This window comes from Montipora foliosa, chromosome 2, assembly GCF_036669935.1.
Source record: "Montipora foliosa isolate CH-2021 chromosome 2, ASM3666993v2, whole genome shotgun sequence".
Taxonomy (NCBI): domain Eukaryota; kingdom Metazoa; phylum Cnidaria; class Anthozoa; order Scleractinia; family Acroporidae; genus Montipora; species Montipora foliosa.
In genome coordinates, this window is record NC_090870.1 from 50004522 (window position 1) to 50026475 (window position 21954).

Below are 21954 nucleotides of genomic sequence, written 5' to 3' on the forward strand. Positions count from 1 at the left end.
AACAATTTTTCAGTTAAAAGAACTGTTTTTAAGGTCTACGTTTCAAAGTTTTTATAGACGCTTTTGCGTGCGTTTGTAGACTGAAAAGGATGAACGAGATCAAGAGAGCCCGATAGCAGCTCGAGGCACAGCCGAAAGCAACTCCAGCTTTTTAAGTGCTTTCCAAACTCGTATGTTAATCATAGTTCTACATTTCCAAGACAATGCATGAATATTTATATATATTTTTTAACTTTGGAAAAGCGTTTTCAGATATCACTGTTTTTGTATATAATAAAAAAACGCTAAACTTTGACCGACACATCACTCACGCGCATATCTCGCAATACCTTGACAAGAAATAAGCGTACAACAGGAGGAAGGGTTTTTTATTCGTTTGCTGCTGTCACGTTCCCATTTTCTTGCTTCCTGTAATTTGCATAAGATTTCCCATCGCCTCACAGCATTTTCTTTTAGGACTCAAGAGTTAAGATTGCCTCCGAACAGGTACGTCGTCGATGTTCGTAACAGCATCATAAAAGCACATTTACCATTACCGTAATTAATTGCGTGGATTTTCTTGCTGAAATTCGATTTGACCAATCGTAGGCGTTCGTCTGTACACATCCCCTCTAGGCAAAGTCATCTGAAGATTTCAAGCGAATGTACTTTGAACTAAACCACTCTGGTCTTAATATTATTATTATTGGTCTCTAGAGCCGCTTTGCTCACTTCTTTGCCAGAGGCTAGGACTGCAGTGGGTAGAAAATGAGACGTGACACCGTCTAGCATTTTGGTCACACACAAGTGTTTATTATCAGCAGCGAACCAATAAAATACAAGGATAGTTTGACTCGTAGCGAAACTGCTTCTAGCGTAGATGAGGGGTTGCCTTAAGGTTTTCAAATAGTGTTGGACATTGGGTGACAGGAAAGTGGGGAAATTTGACTTCTTCTTTAACGATGCCTCCAGTGAACTTGAAGAGACAAAAACAGCTTCTGCACCACTTACAAAGAACGGCTGTCGTAGAAATATCTAATTGCGATCAGCTGTTCTCACTGGAAAGTGGGACACATTTACTGCTTAAAGTTTAATAGGAAACAATTACGAGCATGGAACATTTATTTGGTGAACAAATATTTTTTTCTGTAATAATTACTTCAGACACTCCAAAATCGAATTCCTTTCCAAAGGCCCTCTTTCGCGGAAACGTCCCAAAACATTGATGAATCACTAAGCAGTTACCACATAATACTTATGGTGAAGAACAAGACCATGCCACTACGTAATTTGTGATGGGATTGAAATTAAGGTGACAAAGCTTTCGTAAACAACGTTCACTTGTTGCGAAGGAAACGTTCCTATACGATGATTGCCAAGAGTATGGTAGATTTAGGTTTACGCTGCAATCACTTTGAAAAAATCACACATGGTTTGGTGCTATACCGTTTATCAAGAAGATTGAATGTTACAATGTTACGATTGAAGACCTCGAGTGTCGTCACACGTGCTGGTGTCTTCCGTCATCAGCGATGATCTAGCGAAGTATGAAACAAGAGTCCTTTCACACTCATAGCTTAAATCAAGACGGTCATTTTGATGGGTCGTGTCGTACCTCATTGAAAGGGCTTCACCCCCCCCCCCCCCTTTTTTTTTGATGAATTTCATCAGTCATTCATCACAGTCCTCTGGGAATGTGGCTCCATTTTTATGCAAGAACTGTACAGCTATTTCCTATTAACACAGAACGTTTTGTTTACATTAAACATGTAAACGAAATAGTTTTATTTCCTATGCTCCCATCATTTTTTCCAATCCTCTCATCATTCCAATGCTTTCTAAAATTATCGGCAGTCAACTAGTATTTCTACCAATACGTTCTTTCCTCAGATGTCACCAGTTTAAAGTAACTTGAACCAATCTTTTCTTTGTTCGATTTTTCCGCCAACTGAATGACACCAGCTTTTTATGCCGTCGCTGTAAGTTTATTTTTACTTCTGCCGATTTGTCGTGATTGGTTACCGCGATTAAATTTGTTTTAGCGACTTCCATTCTCCTGCTCGGTACAATTGAAAGCCGCCCCAGCGATGCTGATGATGTCTTTTCGACCACTGACTATGCATGTGCAGGTGTCCTTCACGGTACTTTCACGTGGGTTTTAAAGTTATTCAGTTTGCTCTTATTAGCACAATAATTTTGAGGTAAGTAATTCAATAACATCCGCCGTAAGATATCCTTAAGGGTCCGTTGTTTACTGTGTATGAGTCGTTACTCCTGCACATAGCACTGCTTTGAAAACTTACCCTCTGTTTTTTCGCCTTTGTAGGCTCGCCGAAACCAACCTAACTCCGGTAACTGAGCTCTGTGACTCAGTTTGAGGCTTGAGCGGCTTAGAGGACACTAGCACGTGGCGTTCGACGTCTCTCTGATGCGGTTTCAGGGGTCGTCAAAATGGTGCAAAAACTTGCACTACGTCGAGGCCATGTTGGCACCGGTAGGTCTCGAGCTCATGTTATTAATTAATTGATTAAGGAATCATTAAGCCTTAACGCTCTTCAATTGTTATAGTTTGTTTCTTTTAGTTTATGTGAATTCTTTGCCGTGCAGGTGATGAAGTTTATCTTCCTACAGTGGTTAATAAACCTAAACACTCTTATCTCTTTTAAACATGAAATCTTGAACTTTTCATGGCAGAAATGACAATGGCCGCCTAATGTGTTAGCATTAAATCTATTACTATCCGAATTTGAATAAATGTGTTTACCCTTGTCTTTTTAAGAACTTCAGCAAATACCGCAGAAAGGTTGTTTTAATAATCGTCTAACGCATTTTTTTTTTGTGTGAAATCGAAAATCTCACCCTGCAAGTTAATGGCCGTTTTTATACTAGAGACGCATAATTCGTCTGGGACGAACTTGAGCAAACATTTTTTCTGCGTCTGTTAAATTCATCTAGTATAAAGACGGCCACAAGACGCATTATGCGTCTGGACGAAGAATCTATTTTAGTGCGTCTTCGAAGACGCACTTAACTTGAAAGTTCGTTCAGACGCATTATGCGTCTAGTGCCCGTCTTTATACTAGACGAATTTAACAGACGCAGAAAAAATCTTTGCCCAATTTCGTCCAAGACGAATTATGCATCTCATATAGTTCGTCCCGTCTTTACACCAGACGGATAACATAAGAGACGCATGATTCGTCTGGACGGATTATGCGTCTCTAGTATAAAAACGGCCAATGCCTATGTTCAATGCTTCATCCAAACGAGAACGGTATTTTATTGAAAACTGGTCCAACTTCAAGCTTTGCGTTCCCACTTTCCATCATTGTATTCTTTAGGTTGTTTCAAAGCTTGTTCCTATGTTTTAATTTTAGCATTAGCCTACAAATGAACAAGATAAATAGTGTCAAAGGAGAATGAGTTCGACTTTCAAGCGGTAACAAGCAAAATTAGCTTGACGCGCTTTGAAGTGGTTTTCATGTGAACTGTAGTGTGCTACTGAAAGATCCCTTGACAACAGGTTAATTGAAATTACTTCGAAAACAGCTCATAAAAATGCGAACTATGTAGTCTCTAAGGGATATTTTTTTCCTACTAAACTCACCGGAGTCGTTTAATAATTTATGCCACATACTCTAGTTTTCTGTATGTAGTTTTTTGTTTTTGGGGAGTTTTGTATTTACATTGTGAAGAGCTGTTTGTTTTCGCTGAAAGGTATACGATTGCGACCTCGAACACTTGAAAAGCGAAACTTTTGCAGGAATATGTGTTAAGCGTTCAATTTTCCTTTTTTTCTTTTTCTGGTCCAGTTGCGTTTGATGTAAACATTCTAGCTGGATTGCCTCTGATTTCGAGAAAAAAAAAACGTTATTTTGGAAAAATGAAACGTTTCTATATAGATCCAATGTTCGTAGTTTCTATTAAATGTTGATCCATCTTGAATATTAAACGTTAAGTGCTTCCCTCACAAAATAGATTTTTCTTCTTTCCACACTAATTCCAGCTCACTTTCTGATCAATTATTTCGTGAACTGCTTTTCAAAACCACTGCAGCCGATAGGTAAAACCCTTAAAGTATAAAAAATTCAGTTATTTGGGTGTGACTCGTAAGCGGTGTGTTGATCTAAATCGCCACACGAAAAATATTATGAAATAAAAAGGAATATAACTGAAAGTTCTCCCCCACTGTCAAGGCCATAAATCATTTTTGTATTGAAATATCGTGGAACTTTTGAGCCCACAATTTGGTGTCCTGGTGATAGTAGATATGTATGCGTTTAAAAATCGTCAGTTAAACTTGAATAATATTCAAATTTCTTGCGAGATTTCACAAATTTCCACGTCTTTGTTTACAGGAGTGATGAAAAAGATAGACTGCACCTAAGAGTGAAAACTGTTCGCTTAAAGGTTCCAGTAAACTAAAAATAATTTTCCTCGTAAAATATATTAAAATCTAATAGCAAAATACTAGAAAAACTTAAGCCTCAATTGAATCCGTCTGTATGTTAAATTTTGAATCGAAACCGGTGATTGTTGGACTAATTTTGTCAAACCTACACCTCGAGAACTCCCCCGCGTTCGTTACCTCATTTGCATTTCTAACTTTTCCGCTTTAGTCGTGTTGAACGAATTTATATGTGGCACTATAAACTCTTTTACATTAAGACTGTGTTTTGAGACAGAGAGGAGCGGATAGGACGCGCATAATGACTTGCTTTGCAGGTCACGTGATTATTGGCCACCTGCCAGTCAACATCGGCCGAATTTCATGAATTGAATATGTTGAAATTTGAGTGAGACAGGTCTGATAAATCGAAATTCAGATCGCGGAATTTTTGCCGTCCTTATGCCGTTCCGTAATGGAAAAAAGCGGTAAGTTGACTGTTGATTGCCACTTTGTGATTGTATTTGTTCGTCGCTCCAGACTCGACGAGAATGTCGCGCGCGCGGAACAGTCGAAAAATTCAGGAGATTGTCAGTTCATCAGTTCTTTATAGGGAACTATGTTGGCATTTGACACCGATTCGAAATCATACTCGTACTAAACAATCTGATTTTTGACCATTCGAAAGCGTGAGTCGAGGGGTTATCGAAAGAGAGTTTAGTTTGACGCCGAATCAGGTTTATACAGCGAATTTACCCGAATGAATGGCTCAGAAAACTAGCGGTGATGGGAGCCCATAACGATTCAGTGTTTTGTATGAATTGCTATCGCTGTCTTCCTTCATTTTTGTCGACCAGTGAGAAAAACGTGCATCACCTGACCACATATTTTTGTTTTATTCACAGACTTGCAGCGCTTTCGCAATGAATGCGTAGCTGCCCACAACTTTTACCGTGCGTCTCACGGAACACCGCCTTTATGCTGGTCCGCGAGACTCGCCGAGAGCGCGCAGAATTGGGCCGAGCAACTCGCGAGTACCACTACTGGATCGCTAAGATACAGCTCCGTGAAAGGCTTCGGTGAGAATCTTGCTTGTCTATGGGGCTCGGAACTCAACGGGCAGAAAGTGACACGGATTTGGTACGAAGAAGGACAATATTTTGACTACGGCTCTACACGCGTGACTTCGAGAACGCGCTCATTCTGTCAGGTGATATGGCAGGGAACACGCGAGTTGGGCGCGGGAGCGGCTGTCACTGAGAACGGAAAGCAAATTATAGTTGCGCGGTACTTTCCACCTTTGAGCAAGAAAGATGTGGCGAGAAACGTCAAGATCCCGAGAAGCACGCGAGATGGCGCGCAGCCTCTGGCATACGACACACGATGGAGTAGACTTTATGTTGGTGAGTTTACTCTTTCATTGTGGCGACCACTGCTTTTCGTCCTTATTTGCATTTTATTCATAGCTTTTCTTTCGTAAAATAATTGCACGCATTATTGTGTTTACGATGGAGTAAGCAAGTCAAAGAGTTGGTAAGTTTACCCTTTCATTGTGGCGACCAATGCTTTTCGTCCTTATCTGCATTTTATTCACAGCTTTTCTTACCTAAAATAATTGCACGCATTATTGTGTTTACGATGGAGTAAGGAAGTCAAAGATACTTCATTTGACAGCTACCGTCGATTTACTTTTTTGTTTTTGATGTTTTGTGGAGTTCGTCATAGAACTTTGTTGATATAAAAGGTTAAATCGCTTGGCTCATTAGAAGCGATTTCTAAATGTGGTAGAAGAGGGAACAGGGTCAAAGGAAAACTGTAAACTGATTTTGTAATGTCGAACAACTTTTGGATCACTTGCTATTATTACGAATAAAACACCTTCAAGGAAGCAAGACGTGTATCCCATTTTCGTTGAAAAAGAATCAGTCTGCTGATGTTTTCGATTAAAGAATTTGTTGAATTTTTTCATTTAACAACAGTAAGTGTGGTTAGGTCGATTCACTTGAAAATGAAAAACATTAGCCTGTCAAAAGGTTTCGTGTACTCACAATCAAAATGTGGATCAACAATTTTCATGGGGAGGGTAAATATTTGCAAAATTGTCGTCTGCCTTGTGTTTTCCTGCGCGGAAATTAAAATTTTGTTTTCATTCACGTGATTTATTCAAAAAGGCTTTTAATCCAATTTGCATTACAACCGAAAAAACTGCAGCTTGCGTTCTTCTGGGAAGTAATCATGTTTTATTCAAACCGATTTGGGAGACAAAAAACAATGTATTTTCTCGGTATGGTGGTAAGTGTGAAAACTGTCAAAAAATAAAGTTTATCTATTCTTTTTACATTTGTTTTGGACGATTTTTTTCTAAATCGGCCTTTCAAAACACTCGAATTAGAATTGTTCAGTTATTCAGTTGTGAACAAATGATACGAAGTCAATGGTTTCGATGCTCCCTTTCATCAAACATTTACGTTTATTGTCGATCTGAGCATTTTTCTCGGCACCTGTTGCTCCGCTAAGAAAACAAAATTGGTTTATGAGGCTCTCTTTTGTATATAGCGAAGTGTATTTATCGCAGGACTAATTAGCGACTGTGACAAAGAAAAAAAAACAAAATCTACGGATTAAAAAAAAAAAATTGGACGACCAAACAGGGCTTCGGACTTTAAAAAGTCTCAGTTTCTGTCCGGGGAAATGAATCTTGTTGTTTTGGCGCAAGAATATGCCTGAATTTGGTCCGAAACTTGTTTACATCAAAATTAGCAATTTAGGCATCTGAAGGATTTTTCCCGCGATCTGGTGCAAGGGGAGTTTGTAGTGCGTTGCTTTCTCCTTTTTACATCGAATTTCAGGTCAGTGGCTTATCAACTGGAGTTTTGTATTTTCTTTCCGTTTAAATTTTCTCCACTTCATCACGGTCTGGAAAAGGGGGTGGTCTGGGTTAAATGATACTTTCATCTCTTCAACAAACTAAAATAAGTCCCACTGACTTGAATACACTGTTGCTATGGTTATCAATGATAAATGTTGTCATTTTCAACGACATGTACCGCTGAAATACTATCTGTTAGATGCACTAGTTATATAGATAGTGATGAAATGTCCAGATTAAAAACAACTTGTTTTATTCATTTTCGAAATGGCGAAAAGGTGGTCACCAACCGCTAAAAACTCGCTTGTTGTGTAACATGAAACAAGATATGAAAGTTGTGAAAAAAAATCATGATAATGTAAAATTTTGCAATAAAGCACAGTATCCAAAGTTGGGCCCGAGGCTCTCAGAACCAAATAACTCGACAATTTTACTTTGAGAGTGTTATCATTTTCCTTGAAGTTGTTTCAGTTTCCACATTAAGCAATCTGTCAACTTGAAATTTAATTTCTGAAACGATGCACTTGTTTCATAATGTTTGGCAGGTTAAAAAAGTAGTCGTTAATTAAAATAAAACTGTCTCCGGCCATTTTTTTCAGTCTTTTCGTAAGTAGCTTTTTCGATCTTTTTCCGGAGTAAGTATGGTTTGACATCTCGCCTAAAAATCGGCGTTTTTTTTTCGCGGTAGAAATCGAGGCCGTTGTCGGAATCTCTAGTTAGCCGACAATACACTTGAAGCGTTGTGGCTACTTCTAAGGTCTCAAGCAGTAAGTTTTCATGTTGAAAGAGCATATGATGAACAGGATTTCGCTGTCGTTTGCATACTTGTAAACTCACGGCCGAAACTCTGATTACTATTTACTTCCACTCACAAAAAAGTGTCTTTCATGTTCTGAAGATGTCAAATAACCTAAGCTCTCTTTGCCTTGACGAGACCCATCTAAATTGTCTATCCGTAATCACCCGACATGGCCTTACTTTTTGGTGTTTTCCCGTCAGATAGTTGCATATATCCCTTGCGGTTCTTATCAACTCAGTGTAAGCGAGATCGTCCGCTATCTTTCCAGTCGGCTTCTCCACCGATACGAATGCATTGATTGGAAGAAAACAATTTCCCGCCGCCATGACAAACTGTATGATCCTATCTTCATAGGAGCATATTAAAAGGTGTTGGAGGTCATAGTTTCATAGAAAATCAAATATGCGTCTTTTTTCCCTGAAAAGTCGTGTCTCGAAGAGATTTGTTTTTCAATCATTTGACCGATTCAGTGCAAGCAGGGTATTAATGTCGTTCTTGTAGCGGAAGAAGTGCGAATCGAATTTTGCTTATTTGTTTTGTGTTGATTTTGATTACTAAACACGGTCCAAATTGGGTTTGTCTGCGTTGTTTGAAGTTCTCATCTTGTACGTGGTTAAGATCGTATGCCTGCACATAGCTTGCGTGGGTTTTTTCTGTAGTTTGAAGCAATTTACGGAATGGCTCAATTTATTTCAACTGGAAGGGATCGTTAATTACTGTAAAACGTGTGTGTGGTCATTGAACTCAGTTGAAATTTGTGCTCGTGCGTTTGCTGTGATATTGGCCGTATTTATACCAGAGGAATTCTAAGACGTCTAAGACATCTTAGACGTCTTAGACGACTTGTATAAATACGAGAAATAAAGTGAACGCATTAAACGACAGACGAATCAAACGACGCACTTAATAGGCGTCTTAACGTCTTAACAGACGCACTAAACTGGGACGCACTTAGCAATGAAGTGCACACAGTCTCTTTGGTGATTATCTTTTGAAGAAAATTGTGAATTTGATTTCTAGCCGTCGAAGTTACGTGCGCTCCGCATTTATATTATTCGCACTTACTGCCAGACGTTTAATGCGCCCGGACGTCTTAGACGTCCTCTAGTATAAATATGGCCATTGGTCAATTTAAGTGTTGCTAAATGTATGCCGATTAAATATTTTAAAAACGCTTATCATGGATGTTTTTGTTTGTTCTAATTTTACAGGCCTAAAAGAATTTCACGAAGAATGCCTCTCTGTGCACAATGAATACAGAATCAGACACGGCGCGGCTCCTTTACACTGGTCAGCGGAGTTGGCATGGGAGGCGCAGCAGTGGGCCGAGAATTTGGCGCGAATTGGGGAACTTCGACATAATGACGATGACACTGTTGGTGAAAATTTAGCTGGAATGACAGGTGGCGAATTAACTGGGCGCGAAGCTGTTGACATGTGGTATGAAGAAATAGAAAATTATGATTTTGACTGTCATGGATACAGCGAAGACACCTCAAATTTCACACAGGTAAAGTTTGGTTGATTCTAGTAATTTTGTTTGACGTTGAATTTCACTGCCGTATCAGAGTAAGTTCTTAAGCCTGGTTTCCATATGATCTGCAACGATCTGCGACCATCAGAAGCTGTCTGCGTCGGTCTTACCGCAGACGATCGTAACACACGAGGCAAATGTTAAATGATTTAAATCTGAACCGATCGCAGACAAGCATACCACTAATTTTCTGCGAAGCGAGGAGAAAAAGGAGCGCACTTACTTCAAGTCTGATTTGACGTGTTTCAAGGCGAACAATAGTGTATCCCCGAAAGGACACAGATCATCTCAGACACACTTTTCCATTAAAAATTGTCTTAGTCGGAAGCGTCGTAATGGTTGGGAAAGTAGAACTAGATTCAACTTTCCCGATCATCCAGACCGTGAGCCGCATATGCCGGGGACAGATGTTTCCAGACCGTTGCAGATCATATCAAAACCAGGCTTTATCCTACACCAACAAACGTAAGTCGTTAACTCTCAGCCTCTGCGTCATGTCAAGGCACATACCTAGCTTTTATTTTCCCTGTGTTCTTGTTTTTCGTGTGCACGTTAGTGTCTGCTTCCCTCAACCAAAACAGCACAAGACAAAGCGTAATATGGAGAATAGTGAATCTTTCCTTCTCTCTCTTTACTTCAAATCCGTACGTACCAAATCCGGTTGTAGGATATTTCGCCCATATTGTACGACATAAACAAGATAGAATTATCGTGAAATACTAGCTTAAACTCACAGTTTGAAGTGACGTCTTCGTCGCCGTAGCCGAAGTGGTTTCCTTATTTATAAGGGAGCTTAAGCACGCGCGTTTTTGAGAGGCGGACGGCGACCGGAAGAGAACATTTCGCGTGCCAGGGCAGTGGTGTCTCCCAGATTTTTATACTAATCATCTCTAATGGAGCAAAGATACTTAGCAATGTAAGTGTGGTTGTGTGAAGACAAGTTAAAAGGGAAAACAGCTCACTTCCGGTTGCCGTCCGCGTCTCAAAAACGCGCCTGCTTAAGCTCCCTATACATAAGAACGAAACGACGACGGTTACGACTACGACGGTTACGACTACGACAACGCCACAAAACAAAATCTTCCGGTAACTGACGTCATCATACCATGAGCTGACAAGAAAACCCACTCACAAGCAAAAGTCACCACACAAACTGTTGTTTCCATCGAAGATTTTTCCTCGCCCTTCCTCGCGCTCGTTCTCAGATCAACTGCGCATGCGTAAATGAACTGACTTTCGGTTTGAGAAAAAAGCTAAATTTCCGGCGGTTTTAAATTGAATTAAATTTTTTTTTACATGGCACGTTTCATCCCCAAATACAGAATATAGCTAAGCATTGATTTTTTTAAATCATCTCTTTTGAAAAAGTTATGGGTATTTCAGTATCGTTTATGTCTTTAAAAAGAACATTTTTCAAAATAAAAAGAACACCATGCTTGGCTGGATGCAAAAACGAATACAAATTATCAAACCAATTTATGCTCTTTTAACCAGTGATGTCATTGTTTTGTGCCATTGTTGTTGCCGTCGCCGTCGTAAAATCTTCAGCTCCCTAAATTTGACGTTTTGACGACAACGTAAGCATGCGACAGAGAATCTTTCATTCTCTATTTTCACTGTGCAAACGCTCGTACCAATTTATTTTTAGGATACTTTGCTCATATTATAGGACGTGAACGAGACTGAATAATCGCGAAAGACTTGTGATAGAGTCATGTTGTATTTTGAGGTGACGTTTTCGTCGACCGTCGCCGTCGTAGATCTTAAACTCCCTTATTTCTCTGCAAGACTCAGGCTACCCATGCAGTCAGTTTGAAAATATAAACCCATGTATAACTGGATAAGATCAGCACACTCTGTTTATGCCAACCACTCCAACAATTTAAGACTTGAATGTGTTGTTTTATTTTTGTTAGGTCATTTGGGTCGCTTCGGAGAACCTTGGAGTTGGTAGAGCGATGGAAGGAGATCTTTGCGTGGTTGTTGCATTTTATGAGCCTCCAGGGAATGTGGAAGGATCATTTTCTAACAATGTTCTCCGCATGGGATCAGCTGTAAGAAAGAGAAACAGCAAGGGACCAAAAAGCTTTATACCACCTCCTCCTGGTAAATGATAGATAAGTTGAGGTAACTAATCAACGAAGGCGCTCAAATTTGAGTGAAATGTCATACAAGCTTGTTGACTTGGAAAATATCTGATTGTTGGGAACCAGTTTTTGCCAACGCAAGAATTTGAAACTTTCAAGTTTGCTTAGCCAGACTTTCACAAAGACTTTGAATTAACACGTAGTCAAAGGGCACAGAGAACAGACCACGTTAAACCCTCGTGTAACCCTCGTTTTCTTTCTGCATGCTCTGGGTTATCTAATTTTTAGCTCTACCATTCGGAACAAACCGCTCTAAATCGCAAAAAGAGAAAGGAAATCGGAACTTACACTTATCAAGCTAGTATCGAGCAATAGAGGCAAACATGGGTTGTTTTAGGAGAAAATTTTCGACATACGAGTTGATTAGTGTTTCAATCATTTTCTTTACTGAAACAGATCTTGAGGGATTTCGCTTGGAATGTCTGGTAACACACAACTACTTCAGAGCGCGCCATGGGTCCCCACCCCTGGTCCTGAACAATGCTCTTACAGACGAAGCTCAATATTGGGCTGAACGACTTTTGGTGACAGGTGCAACTGAAGGCTTGGATAACTCAAGGATTGGCATAAGTGTAGCGGTTCTGGAGAGCAAGCATGTTAGCGGAATTAAGGTAAACTTTTGGCTTGAAACAATAGTGGAAACAGGGCTGTAACAGTGGTGTGAGCATTCCCCTTCTACTACCAGTTTGGACTGGGTTCGATTCTCAGACCCGTCGTCGTATGTGGGTTGAGTTTGTTGGCTCTCTACTCTTGTCCGAGAGGTTTTTCTCGGACTTGACTTAAATGAGTTCATTTGATTTCAACATTCATTGTCCCCAATTAATGCCCCAGCGCTACAAGACTTGAAACTTACTCATTAGTGTTCATTAGTATGAACGCTAAAATAGATCTCTTCGAGGCCAAGGCTTGGCGTATCGCTTTGGCATTGTACAGAAAAGAACCGAAACAGAAGAGATTAGGAACTTCAAATTTGTATTGCTTCTTGAGTCATTTATTCGGGAAGATGACATGATTACAGGCCGTGTGAAGACTCCCGAACAATTGGGTTCAACTCCCACCTTGGTCAGAATTTTTTGGCCTTGTGTAGGTCCGTTTAACGGTTAGATGAATTACATGGGTATACACAGGACTTTAAGTTTCGATCAGATAGTTTATACTATTGAAACAAAAGTGCTACACGGCACACGTTTGAAGAAAATCCGGCCGACCAACACTCAGGGTCTTTAAATAACTGAGGAGAAAGTGCTGCCTTTGTAATTACATCTGCAAATGGTTAGACTCTCTAGTCTTCTCGGATAAGGACGATAAGCCGGAGGTCCCGTCTCACAACCCTTCAATGTTCATAATTCTGTGGGACGTAAAAGAACCCGCACACATGTAGCAAAGAGTAGGGCATGTAGTTCCCGTTGTTGTGGTCTGCCATCTGTGATGTATCATGGTTGGGAGGGTAAATGCTCGGAGATATTAGCTACACCAAGCTACTCTAAAAATCCGAGGGTAAATAAAGACATATGATATATGATATGATATGAAAATAGCCTGTTCCAGGCTCTCAGATGGTCGAGAAAACGAAAAGAACTGACCTCTCAAACTTCCTCGGACTTAACTGATTAGAGTGTAATGTGAAGTGCTAGGTTGATAAGTGCTACACGGCCAACGTTTGCAAAAACGTAATCCTTCCTCAAATTTCCTCGGCCTGCTCCCGTCTGAACTTGTGCTCAGTCGTTAGAGAAACGGTGATTTAATCCGGAGGTCGTGGGAGGTCGTGATGCGGAGGTCCCGATCTCAGTCATGAGTTTTCTCTGTCGTTATGTTAGCCCGCGTCCACTTACTAAGGCTAACGCTCAGATGGAAGATATGGTTATATACAGCACTTGACACTGTAGTCTGATAGCAAGAGCCATAATGGACCTTGCTTATAGCTAATAGTGTTGCTAACTGGCCAAGTAAAGACTCTCCGAGAAAGAAGTGGTCATGAAAGTTAGCACCAGTATAAATGTTACTAACATTACGCAGACGCTGAGACCATAAGGTTGGAAAAACGAAATGGATAAAGAAAAAGTCGTCTTCAAAGCGGATATTATCGTAACATGGGACTTTTACTCGTTTTCCACATAGTGAGGCCTTCAACAGGGTATACGGCTTGTTCGAAGGAAACAGTTTTCCGTTTCATAACTGTTCACCGAAGGGACGCTTTCCTTGATATCCGGAATTCCTGGGTTCTAACCACTCTTTGAATTGGTTCTTGGTAGTTCCTGGTTCAATGTCTCGGCTGCAGTTGTAAGTAGCCAACAGGTTTACAACCGACCAGTTGGGATTCTTAACAATTGTTGTTGTTGTTGTTGTTGTTCTGTTCTGTCGTTTCGTCGATTGTGTTTCATTGGTCCTGAAAAGCCCCTATGGGGAGTGGTCCTGTTAAAGGTGGTTGATGTACTGTTTGACAATCGAGCAGGAGTGTTTTGCTACTAAATACAATATGAGCGACCGTATTGTATCGGATATACAATGTCGAGCCGAAGGCGAGACATTTTATATCCGATACAATACGGGCGCGAATATTGTATTGTGCTTATGAAATGTCAGCATTTAAGTGTTAATGTACACTAGGTATTTTAGACATTTTAACCGTGAAAATTGAAAGAAACATTTATGTAAATGAAGAGAAAGCTGTATCAGAAATACAGATATTGATTAATAAAACATTTCTTTTGTTTTCCCATCATGAATTATTAATGAGTTTTATAATCGGGTTTAAAGCTCATGCATGTGACGTTTTATCTTTGCTCTGATAGGCTGTTAGGCTCATAAATGAAAACGTTTTTTGAAGTACTGTTTAATAAACGAGCAGGAGCGTTTCAGCAGGATTTAAACCACGAGGCGAGATAAATTGGCGATCAGGAAACCTCACGATGTTTGACGCCTGAAAAAAAGCCTCCATAATTTATTGATCTCTGGTTACTTTCTTTCCACAGGTATCCGAACTTTGGTACAAGCAGATCCTATGTTACAATTTTGACAGTCCGGGCTTCAGCACCGAGACTCTCGACTTCAGCCAGCTGGTCTGGATGAGCAGTCGAAAGTTCGGTGTGGGCAAAGCCACCGGACCAGAGGGTGTGACAGTTGTGGTAGCGAGGTATGAACCCGTGGGGAACATAGACGGGCTGTTTGTGCAAAATGTAAAGCGCAGAGGACACGAGAGAGGCAGCTGTGAGCCAATGATCTTCCAAGTTGAATACAAGTATCGATTCCGAACCGACAGCAAGTCAACTAACAGCGTTTTAAGCTGGGAACACGAAGGTAGTATATCTTTCTATTTGCTGATAATAGTAAAGGGACGTTAAACGATAAACCCTCCGTTCCTTTTTTTCAGAAGCACCGGCCCTAATTTGCGATGGCGACGTCACAAAGGCAAGGTAATGCAACACATTTGCGATTGAGCAATGTCAGACATTTCAAATGAAATAATTTTTCACTGCATCATTTCAATGTGGTAAACTGCACAGCAAATCACGTTTAGAATGCACTTTCATTTTGATTTTTTTTTTTTCCCTTTATTTCAAAACATTCTTCGTGTGACCTTGACATTTTTCTTTGAGGTTCGTATGTAAAATGTTGGTTTGATGTCAAAAGGAAAAAAAGATGTAGTTTATGGTTCGAGTGTAGAGATTCTTTGCCAATATTTTATGTGTTCGTTTCGCTCTGTTGCTAACTCGTGTTAAATAAAGCAAATTACCCTGTCTCTAAAGAGTATGTTTCAAAACTTAGCCTTAAGTTCGCTTTCTCTTTGTTCCTTATAGCAGAGATTCACATAATGCGAATGAAATTTGAGGCTTTGTTTTTCATTTGGAAATTCAGGAACGTTATGATGCTAATGTGACGACAGAATCAGGAGACACAGGTGGTTAGATGAAGCTGTGATTAAGGATGAGGACGGATAGTGAATTATCCATAATTGAGAAAACTTTCTACCCCTAATTGTTTAGGACGTGGTCTGCTTTGCCCCACTGGTCAATGTGCGTAGTAGTGGATTAACATGTTGATTTGTGTCGCCACTTTAGTTATCAAGCACCTCGAAGGAATGGACTAACCCGGGCAAAGTTTCTGTTAAACCGATTATTAGAAGATCTGGACAGGTGTCGAAACAGCTGCTCTCTTTCCCCTCCCCTAACTGCGGCTGCCAGTTTAAGCTGGAGGTATGATGCTGAACGCTCGCCGTTTTCAAACTTTGCTTCCATTCTGAATACGTTGACACGAGAGCAAAAGCAGAGCGGTCGCCGAAATATCGCTGTCACCTAAAAAATGATGGCCTTGAATTTGAAGAGCAGAAACCATATAGGACAATTTTTTTGTCGGATCAGAGGGAAACGTAACCAAACACCAAAGATACAAATTATAAGGAGGCAGGTAGCTTTTGTTATGGTCAGCCGCAGATTTTTTAAGAAAGATACACTGATAGATAGCCCATCATCCAGGAGCTCTCGGATTTTTTTCCGAGTGTCTTCGATTCATCTTCAAGAAAATACGTCTCATTATTTATTAACCGAGGTACATTTATGTTCACTGCAATTGCGAAAGTGCACCATTAATTAACACAATTCCAATTCCCGCAGTGTAACGGGACAATTGTGTGACATGATCCAAGCTCCAGCGAGTGTCGTATAGCTCAGTGGTAGAGCATCCGAACTAGTAATCGGAAGGTCGTCGGTTCGACTCCTGCAAAGGAACACTCGGATTTTTCCGATCATCCCCTGTAGCTCAGTGGTAGAGCATCCGAACTAGTAGTCGGAAGGTCGTCGGTTCGACTCCTGCAAAGGAACACTCGGATTTTTCCGATCATCCCCCGTAGCTCAGTGGTAGAGCATCCGAACTAGTAATCGGAAGGTCGGAGGTTCGACTCCTGCAAAGGAATACTCCGAATTTTCCGATCATCCCCTATAGCTCAGTGGTAGAGCATCTGAACTAGTAATCGGAAGGTCGAAGGTTAGACTCCTGCAAAGGAACACTCGGATTTTTCCGATCATCCCCTATAGCTCAGTGATAGAGCATCCGAACTAGTACTCGGAAGGTCGTAGGTTCGACTCCTGCAAAGGAGAACTCGGATTTTTCCGATCATCCCCTATAGCTCAGTGGTAGAGCATCCGAACTAGTAATCGGAAGGTCGTAGGTTCGACTCTTACAAATGAGCACTCGGATTTTTCCGAGTATTCCCGAGTCGCCATCGGAGGAAAAAACGTCCTTCCATTCATAATGCTCGATTATGCACTATTTGGACAATTCCAGTCCCAGTAGTATGGCGGGACATTGATTGTCACGTGGACCTAGTTCAATGGCCTGGGCCCCACCAGTCTGCTTTTGCTGAGAGGAAGAGCATCCAAAGCAGAAGTTTCCTTCGTTTCGTGCATCTAAAACTTGCTTTGCCACTCGCATTGCCTGTTGCGTCGTTTCAGTCGGTGCTGAAAATTTTCTTCGGTTGCTCGTTTCGTGGTTGCGCCAGAAGGGCAAAGTTCACGTCCAGCAAGGAAATGGTTGAAAGGAGAGGGAAGCTTAGTTCTTGTTGTCAGTGAATTCAATGTCGGGTACACTGAATCACTCACAGGATGTCAGTATCTTTGATGAAATAGTCAGTGAATTCTGTTAGCATGGGCCTGTTCCTTCATTTTGCTATCAGACGGGGTAAAATTGCGTTGCTTGATTCTCTTTTCACGGCAATGATATTGTAAAAAAAGTAATGCATAAACTTTCAGATAAGAAGGAATATATATGATTCGCTTCCTAAATTATACTTTAAAGCTTAGCTATCCTTCTTTTTCACTTCAACTGTACTCTAACCGGTCGCGGCAATGTTGGTCTCCGTAGACATAGAACCGCCTGTTCTTTTGGTGTACGAAACTTCTCTTCTGGGAATTAAACTCGATACTTAAAAAAACATGGCCTCTAATCACGTAAATGAAAATTATACAGCACTATAGCGACTTCCATGTCACTTCGTTCCTGGAGGGATTTTCTCCATCAATGAATGTCCCCTGGGAACGAGAACAAGCCAAATATGATTGCTGCGTGGACTTAAGAAGAAACTAAAAATTCCCTTGAATTTCTTTTTTGTAACCAATTTATCACCAATGTTAGAAGCTTAGGCCTTCAAACCAAGTCTGCCTTCCAAAGTTTGGAACAAATTTCTGTACATAAGTGGAATTGCTACAAGTAATTTTCAACAAAATTCTGGATTTTGCTCTCTTGTTAACGCACTCTGACCAACGCCTTTAAAATATAAAAGAACCTGCGCTTAATTTTTTGGTATAAAGCACTTTTTAAATCGATTTTAACTAAACCTTCCAGTTGACTGACAAGAAAACGAAATAACAATGGGTGCAACTTTAATTTATTTACAACTCAATCTTACTTCAGTCTCGCTTCGTTTTAAAACCGCAAAATCAATAACGAACGGGGCATTAATAAACACAGCGGGAGCTTACCGGTCATTAGCGATAAGAGTAAATGACTTTTATAAGTTTATTTGATAAAGATATATGGGAATCATAACCACAAATCTAATCGCTACGGCTTCCGCACTCTCGCTAATTATGACTAATAGTAATGCATAATGAAACTTGCGGATTGAAGAACACCGATTATTGTCGCTTTTAAACATTTCGCCGTCGTTTTAATCTCTTGTGACAGTTTTAACATTCTGCAGTGTTAATCTCTAATTCGACTATGGACAACAAACTCCACATTTGAACTCATCATTGAACTGTTCATTTATTTATTTATTTTATCATTTCTTGTTTGTTTGTGTTTAGTTATTAGTGTACTTTTGCGCGTTTATTTGTACATATACAGTCTCCCATGAATACCACATATAGACGGCTCCTACTGGTCAGTGAGAAGGCTCGACAATGTCTTGTTATGCAGTTTTCTGCATTAAATCACATGACATTTTCAAGTCCGCTGACCAGTGGGACACTTTTTCCAAGACAACCCGTTCTCGCCCTTAAATTCGCGATATCCTGAATTGTTAATGTGCTTTGAATTCGCTATTATCGTGAATTTAGAAGACTGAAAGCTTGATACGGATTATGGGGAATGGTGATATTTGTTTATGGACAAGTGTATGGACAAAAGGGCTCGAACCTGGGACTCTTGATTAACCCGGCACCTAACCACTCGACCACCACACCGCTAGATGCTCAGGGACAATATTTTAAAAACTATTTGATAATAGGAAAAGAAAGGAAAGGAACTTTATTTAAGTGTCTAGTCGTTCTAGCGCTGGAGCGCTAATTGGGGACACTGTAAACTGAAATGAACAATGAAAGTAAATCAAATCAAATGTTGGTTTTTGAGGAGAGGGGAAACCGGAGTGCCCGGAGAAAACCTCTCGGTGCAGAGTAGAGAACCAACAAACTCAACCCACGTATGACGCCGAGTCCGGGAATCGAACCCGGGCCACATTGGTGGGAGGCGAGTGCTGTCACCACTGAGCCATCCCTGCACCCCACGATAATCACGATAATCACGATAATAGTGAATTCAAAGCATAATGCTGAATGCTGTATTATCATTAGCCAACAAACAACATTAAACACTACAAAAGGTCGGTTTCCAAACTTCACGATAACGCTAAACATTTTAAAATCAAAGCTTAGGCCTAATTACTCTTCAGGGGCGTTATTCCATGGTAGACGTAAATAAATGGCTTTTTGAGAAAGGCGGTGTCTTGATCTTCAGTGGTAAAGCGAAAAGAAGCGGTTCTGATAGAGTAGAAACTCCGGGTTCAAATCCAATCCACGGATATGATTTAATATTTCCTTATTTTCTTTGCTACCACAAGTCCTGGGACAGAGTGTCCAAAATTCACGATAATAGTGAATTCAAAGCAAATTCAAAAAATTCAGGATAATCGTGAATTCATGGGCGAAAACGTGTTATCCAAAAACCTAGAGAAACTACTTCCTGTGTCTCACCAGAAACAGGGCCTGCAAAGCCATTGTTTTCAATCATTGTGCCGTTCCAGTTCTCCTCGACGTTGCCGTTTTCTGAACCTCCCTATAGAGTATGTGCACGGCGGCCATGTTGGAGGACCAAAACAATTGAAGATATTTGCATAAAAATAACATTTATTCCCCAAAAGAATATCATTCTTTTGTTTCGGTCCTCCAATATGGCCGCCGTGCACATACTCTATAGCTGGTTTTCAAACCAATCTCTAAGAGACACGGTTAAAAATGCTGCAATTGCTGGTGGACGAACAAGAGGAGCTAATGAGAGATCCTTTGTTTTCGTCCACCAACATGGCGGAGATGACGTAACGTGAAAACCACCTACTAGGGCCTTTAAGAAATGGCGCGAACGTCAGCAAAAACCGTCAATAGCATTGATTAAGCAAGACAATGGCTGTGCACGTGCTGTGCACGTGCGTTTGTAAGTCTAATTTCTTTCACGTTCTCAGCAAATATGCGCACGTGAAATGACCAGGTGCCGAGTTCCATCATATTTAATGCATGGAGATGGTTATGAAATGCGACAACTTGTCCGTTTTCTTGGCCTTGACCCTGCAAAAAACTCAGTTTTTTTCGAGAAGATAACTAATCAAATCGTTTGATTAAATTACGCGCAACTAATTTGCGAACCCGTGCGAAACGAAAACAAAGGATTGTTCAGGGTTACCGTAAATTCAACATCGATTCCAGTCCCTCGATTAACTATGGTTCCATGTAAAACGCGAGCGTACAGCATGGAATTTTAAGGTAATCTCGTAATCAGCTTCCCTACTTATTTAGTTCCTGGGTAGTTTGTAGACGTAGAATGTGAACCTTTCATTTCGAGTTTTTCCGCGGATTTTATTGGAGAATTAGGTCACTTGCACCCCTCCCCAAACCCAATCAATAATTACGATAGTGAAGAAAAATTAGTTTTCCGCATTTATGGAAAGCCCTCCCGAGGAAATACTCAAAATGCATTGACTAAAAACAGCAAATATTCCTCTTGATTCAAATGAAAGAAATTCGTGAAAAAAGTTTCGCTGCCTTGACGCAACCGAGTCAGGTATATAAATAAACCTATTTGATTTATTTCAGATATTAAATATTCTGACCACATTGTTAGATTTTTGGTTACGATATAATGCACGTCTTAATATCACTCTTTCTCTCAGTGACGTTGATCAGATCGATGAGAACAAGAATATCGTCCCTAGGCCTGATGAAGAAGAACCTTCGTCTTCCCTTACTGTCAGCGATGCCTTCACTCGATTAGTATGGATAGATCCCAACAGTCCTACACTTCAGAGAAAGGGAGTTGCCGAGGAGGCTGCTAAAGAAGAACTTGATGATGACGATGATGATGATGCTGATGATGAAGGCGAAGATGAAGATTACGCAGAGAAGGTGGATCAAGACGAAGATGGAATAGGGGAAGAATGTGATGTGGAAAAGATGGTATACGAGCAGGAAAATAGAGCGGAAGGTGAGGGTTGATAGGCAATATTTTAAGTTTTAAAAGAAGAGATTTAAAATTATACCACCCCTTGATAGTGTCTAGGCTGAGGCACTAAAGAATTGAAACTCAAGGATAGACGGAATGGAGAACTTCGCTGGTTTTTCCATTGATTTTTTTTTCAGTAGTCTTTATTCACTCGCGTAACAAGTAGCAATGTAGGTGGAATGAGACCTAAAGAAAGAGATTGCATAAAATACAGAGCTCGTTCTACGAAGTAATGCGGCTCTTGCGCCATTTTTACCTTCCTATCCAGAGAGTAAGCCTGCTTTCCCCTGGCTCTGTTCCGCAGTCATAGTAGTCGTTCCATTTTGTACCGCTGACCATTTGGCTCATTTGTTTGATCATCGGACCACCGTGACAGACACCGCACGGCTCTTTACAGCCTCTAATTTCAATGGATCGGTATAGGATGCAACTATTGTGTTAAGGATTAGGCTCCATCCTTGGCGGCATTTTTGGCTCCATCGTTTGCGTTGTAAATATTTTTTTGCCTATTGTTTTTCGAACCAATCACGAGGGTCGTTGTAATGGCTCCGTCCTGCTGCTACAGCGAGGGAGGTCACTTTTCGGGGTCCCGGTCAAACCAACACTCGGGGTCTTAAAATAACTTAGAGAAAATCCGTGCATCCGCAAATAATCAATCAATTCTTCTCGGACAAGGCTTCGGTTGTTCAAAAGGTGAGTAACGCTATCTACTGGAGAACTCAATTGGTTTTGCTAGCGTTTATCCGGTGGATAGCA

At 40.6% G+C, this 21954-nt stretch overlaps 1 protein-coding gene across 3 annotated transcripts in view; it reads left to right on the plus strand.

Moving 5' to 3' along the window:
• Positions 1 to 2311: 2311 nt before the first annotated feature.
• LOC137993453 (titin-like) overlaps positions 2312 to 21954 on the plus strand; it is a 31384-nt gene continuing 11741 nt past the window's right edge. The window contains exons 1-9 of one of the 3 annotated variants that reach the window (XM_068839305.1): positions 4723 to 4854; positions 5272 to 5769; positions 9246 to 9544; positions 11485 to 11674; positions 12112 to 12326; positions 14688 to 15012; positions 15086 to 15128; positions 15774 to 15908; positions 20870 to 21180. In XM_068839305.1, coding sequence (XP_068695406.1) covers positions 4842 to 4854; positions 5272 to 5769; positions 9246 to 9544; positions 11485 to 11674; positions 12112 to 12326; positions 14688 to 15012; positions 15086 to 15128; positions 15774 to 15908; positions 20870 to 21180 — 2029 coding nt within the window. In that variant the 5' untranslated portion in view covers positions 4723 to 4841. Of the gene's footprint in view, positions 2474 to 4722; positions 4855 to 5271; positions 5770 to 9245; positions 9545 to 11484; positions 11675 to 12111; positions 12327 to 14687; positions 15013 to 15085; positions 15129 to 15773; positions 15909 to 20869; positions 21181 to 21954 lie in introns of those variants that run through there. The other 2 variants (XM_068839306.1, XM_068839307.1) reach the window with 2 other exon arrangements.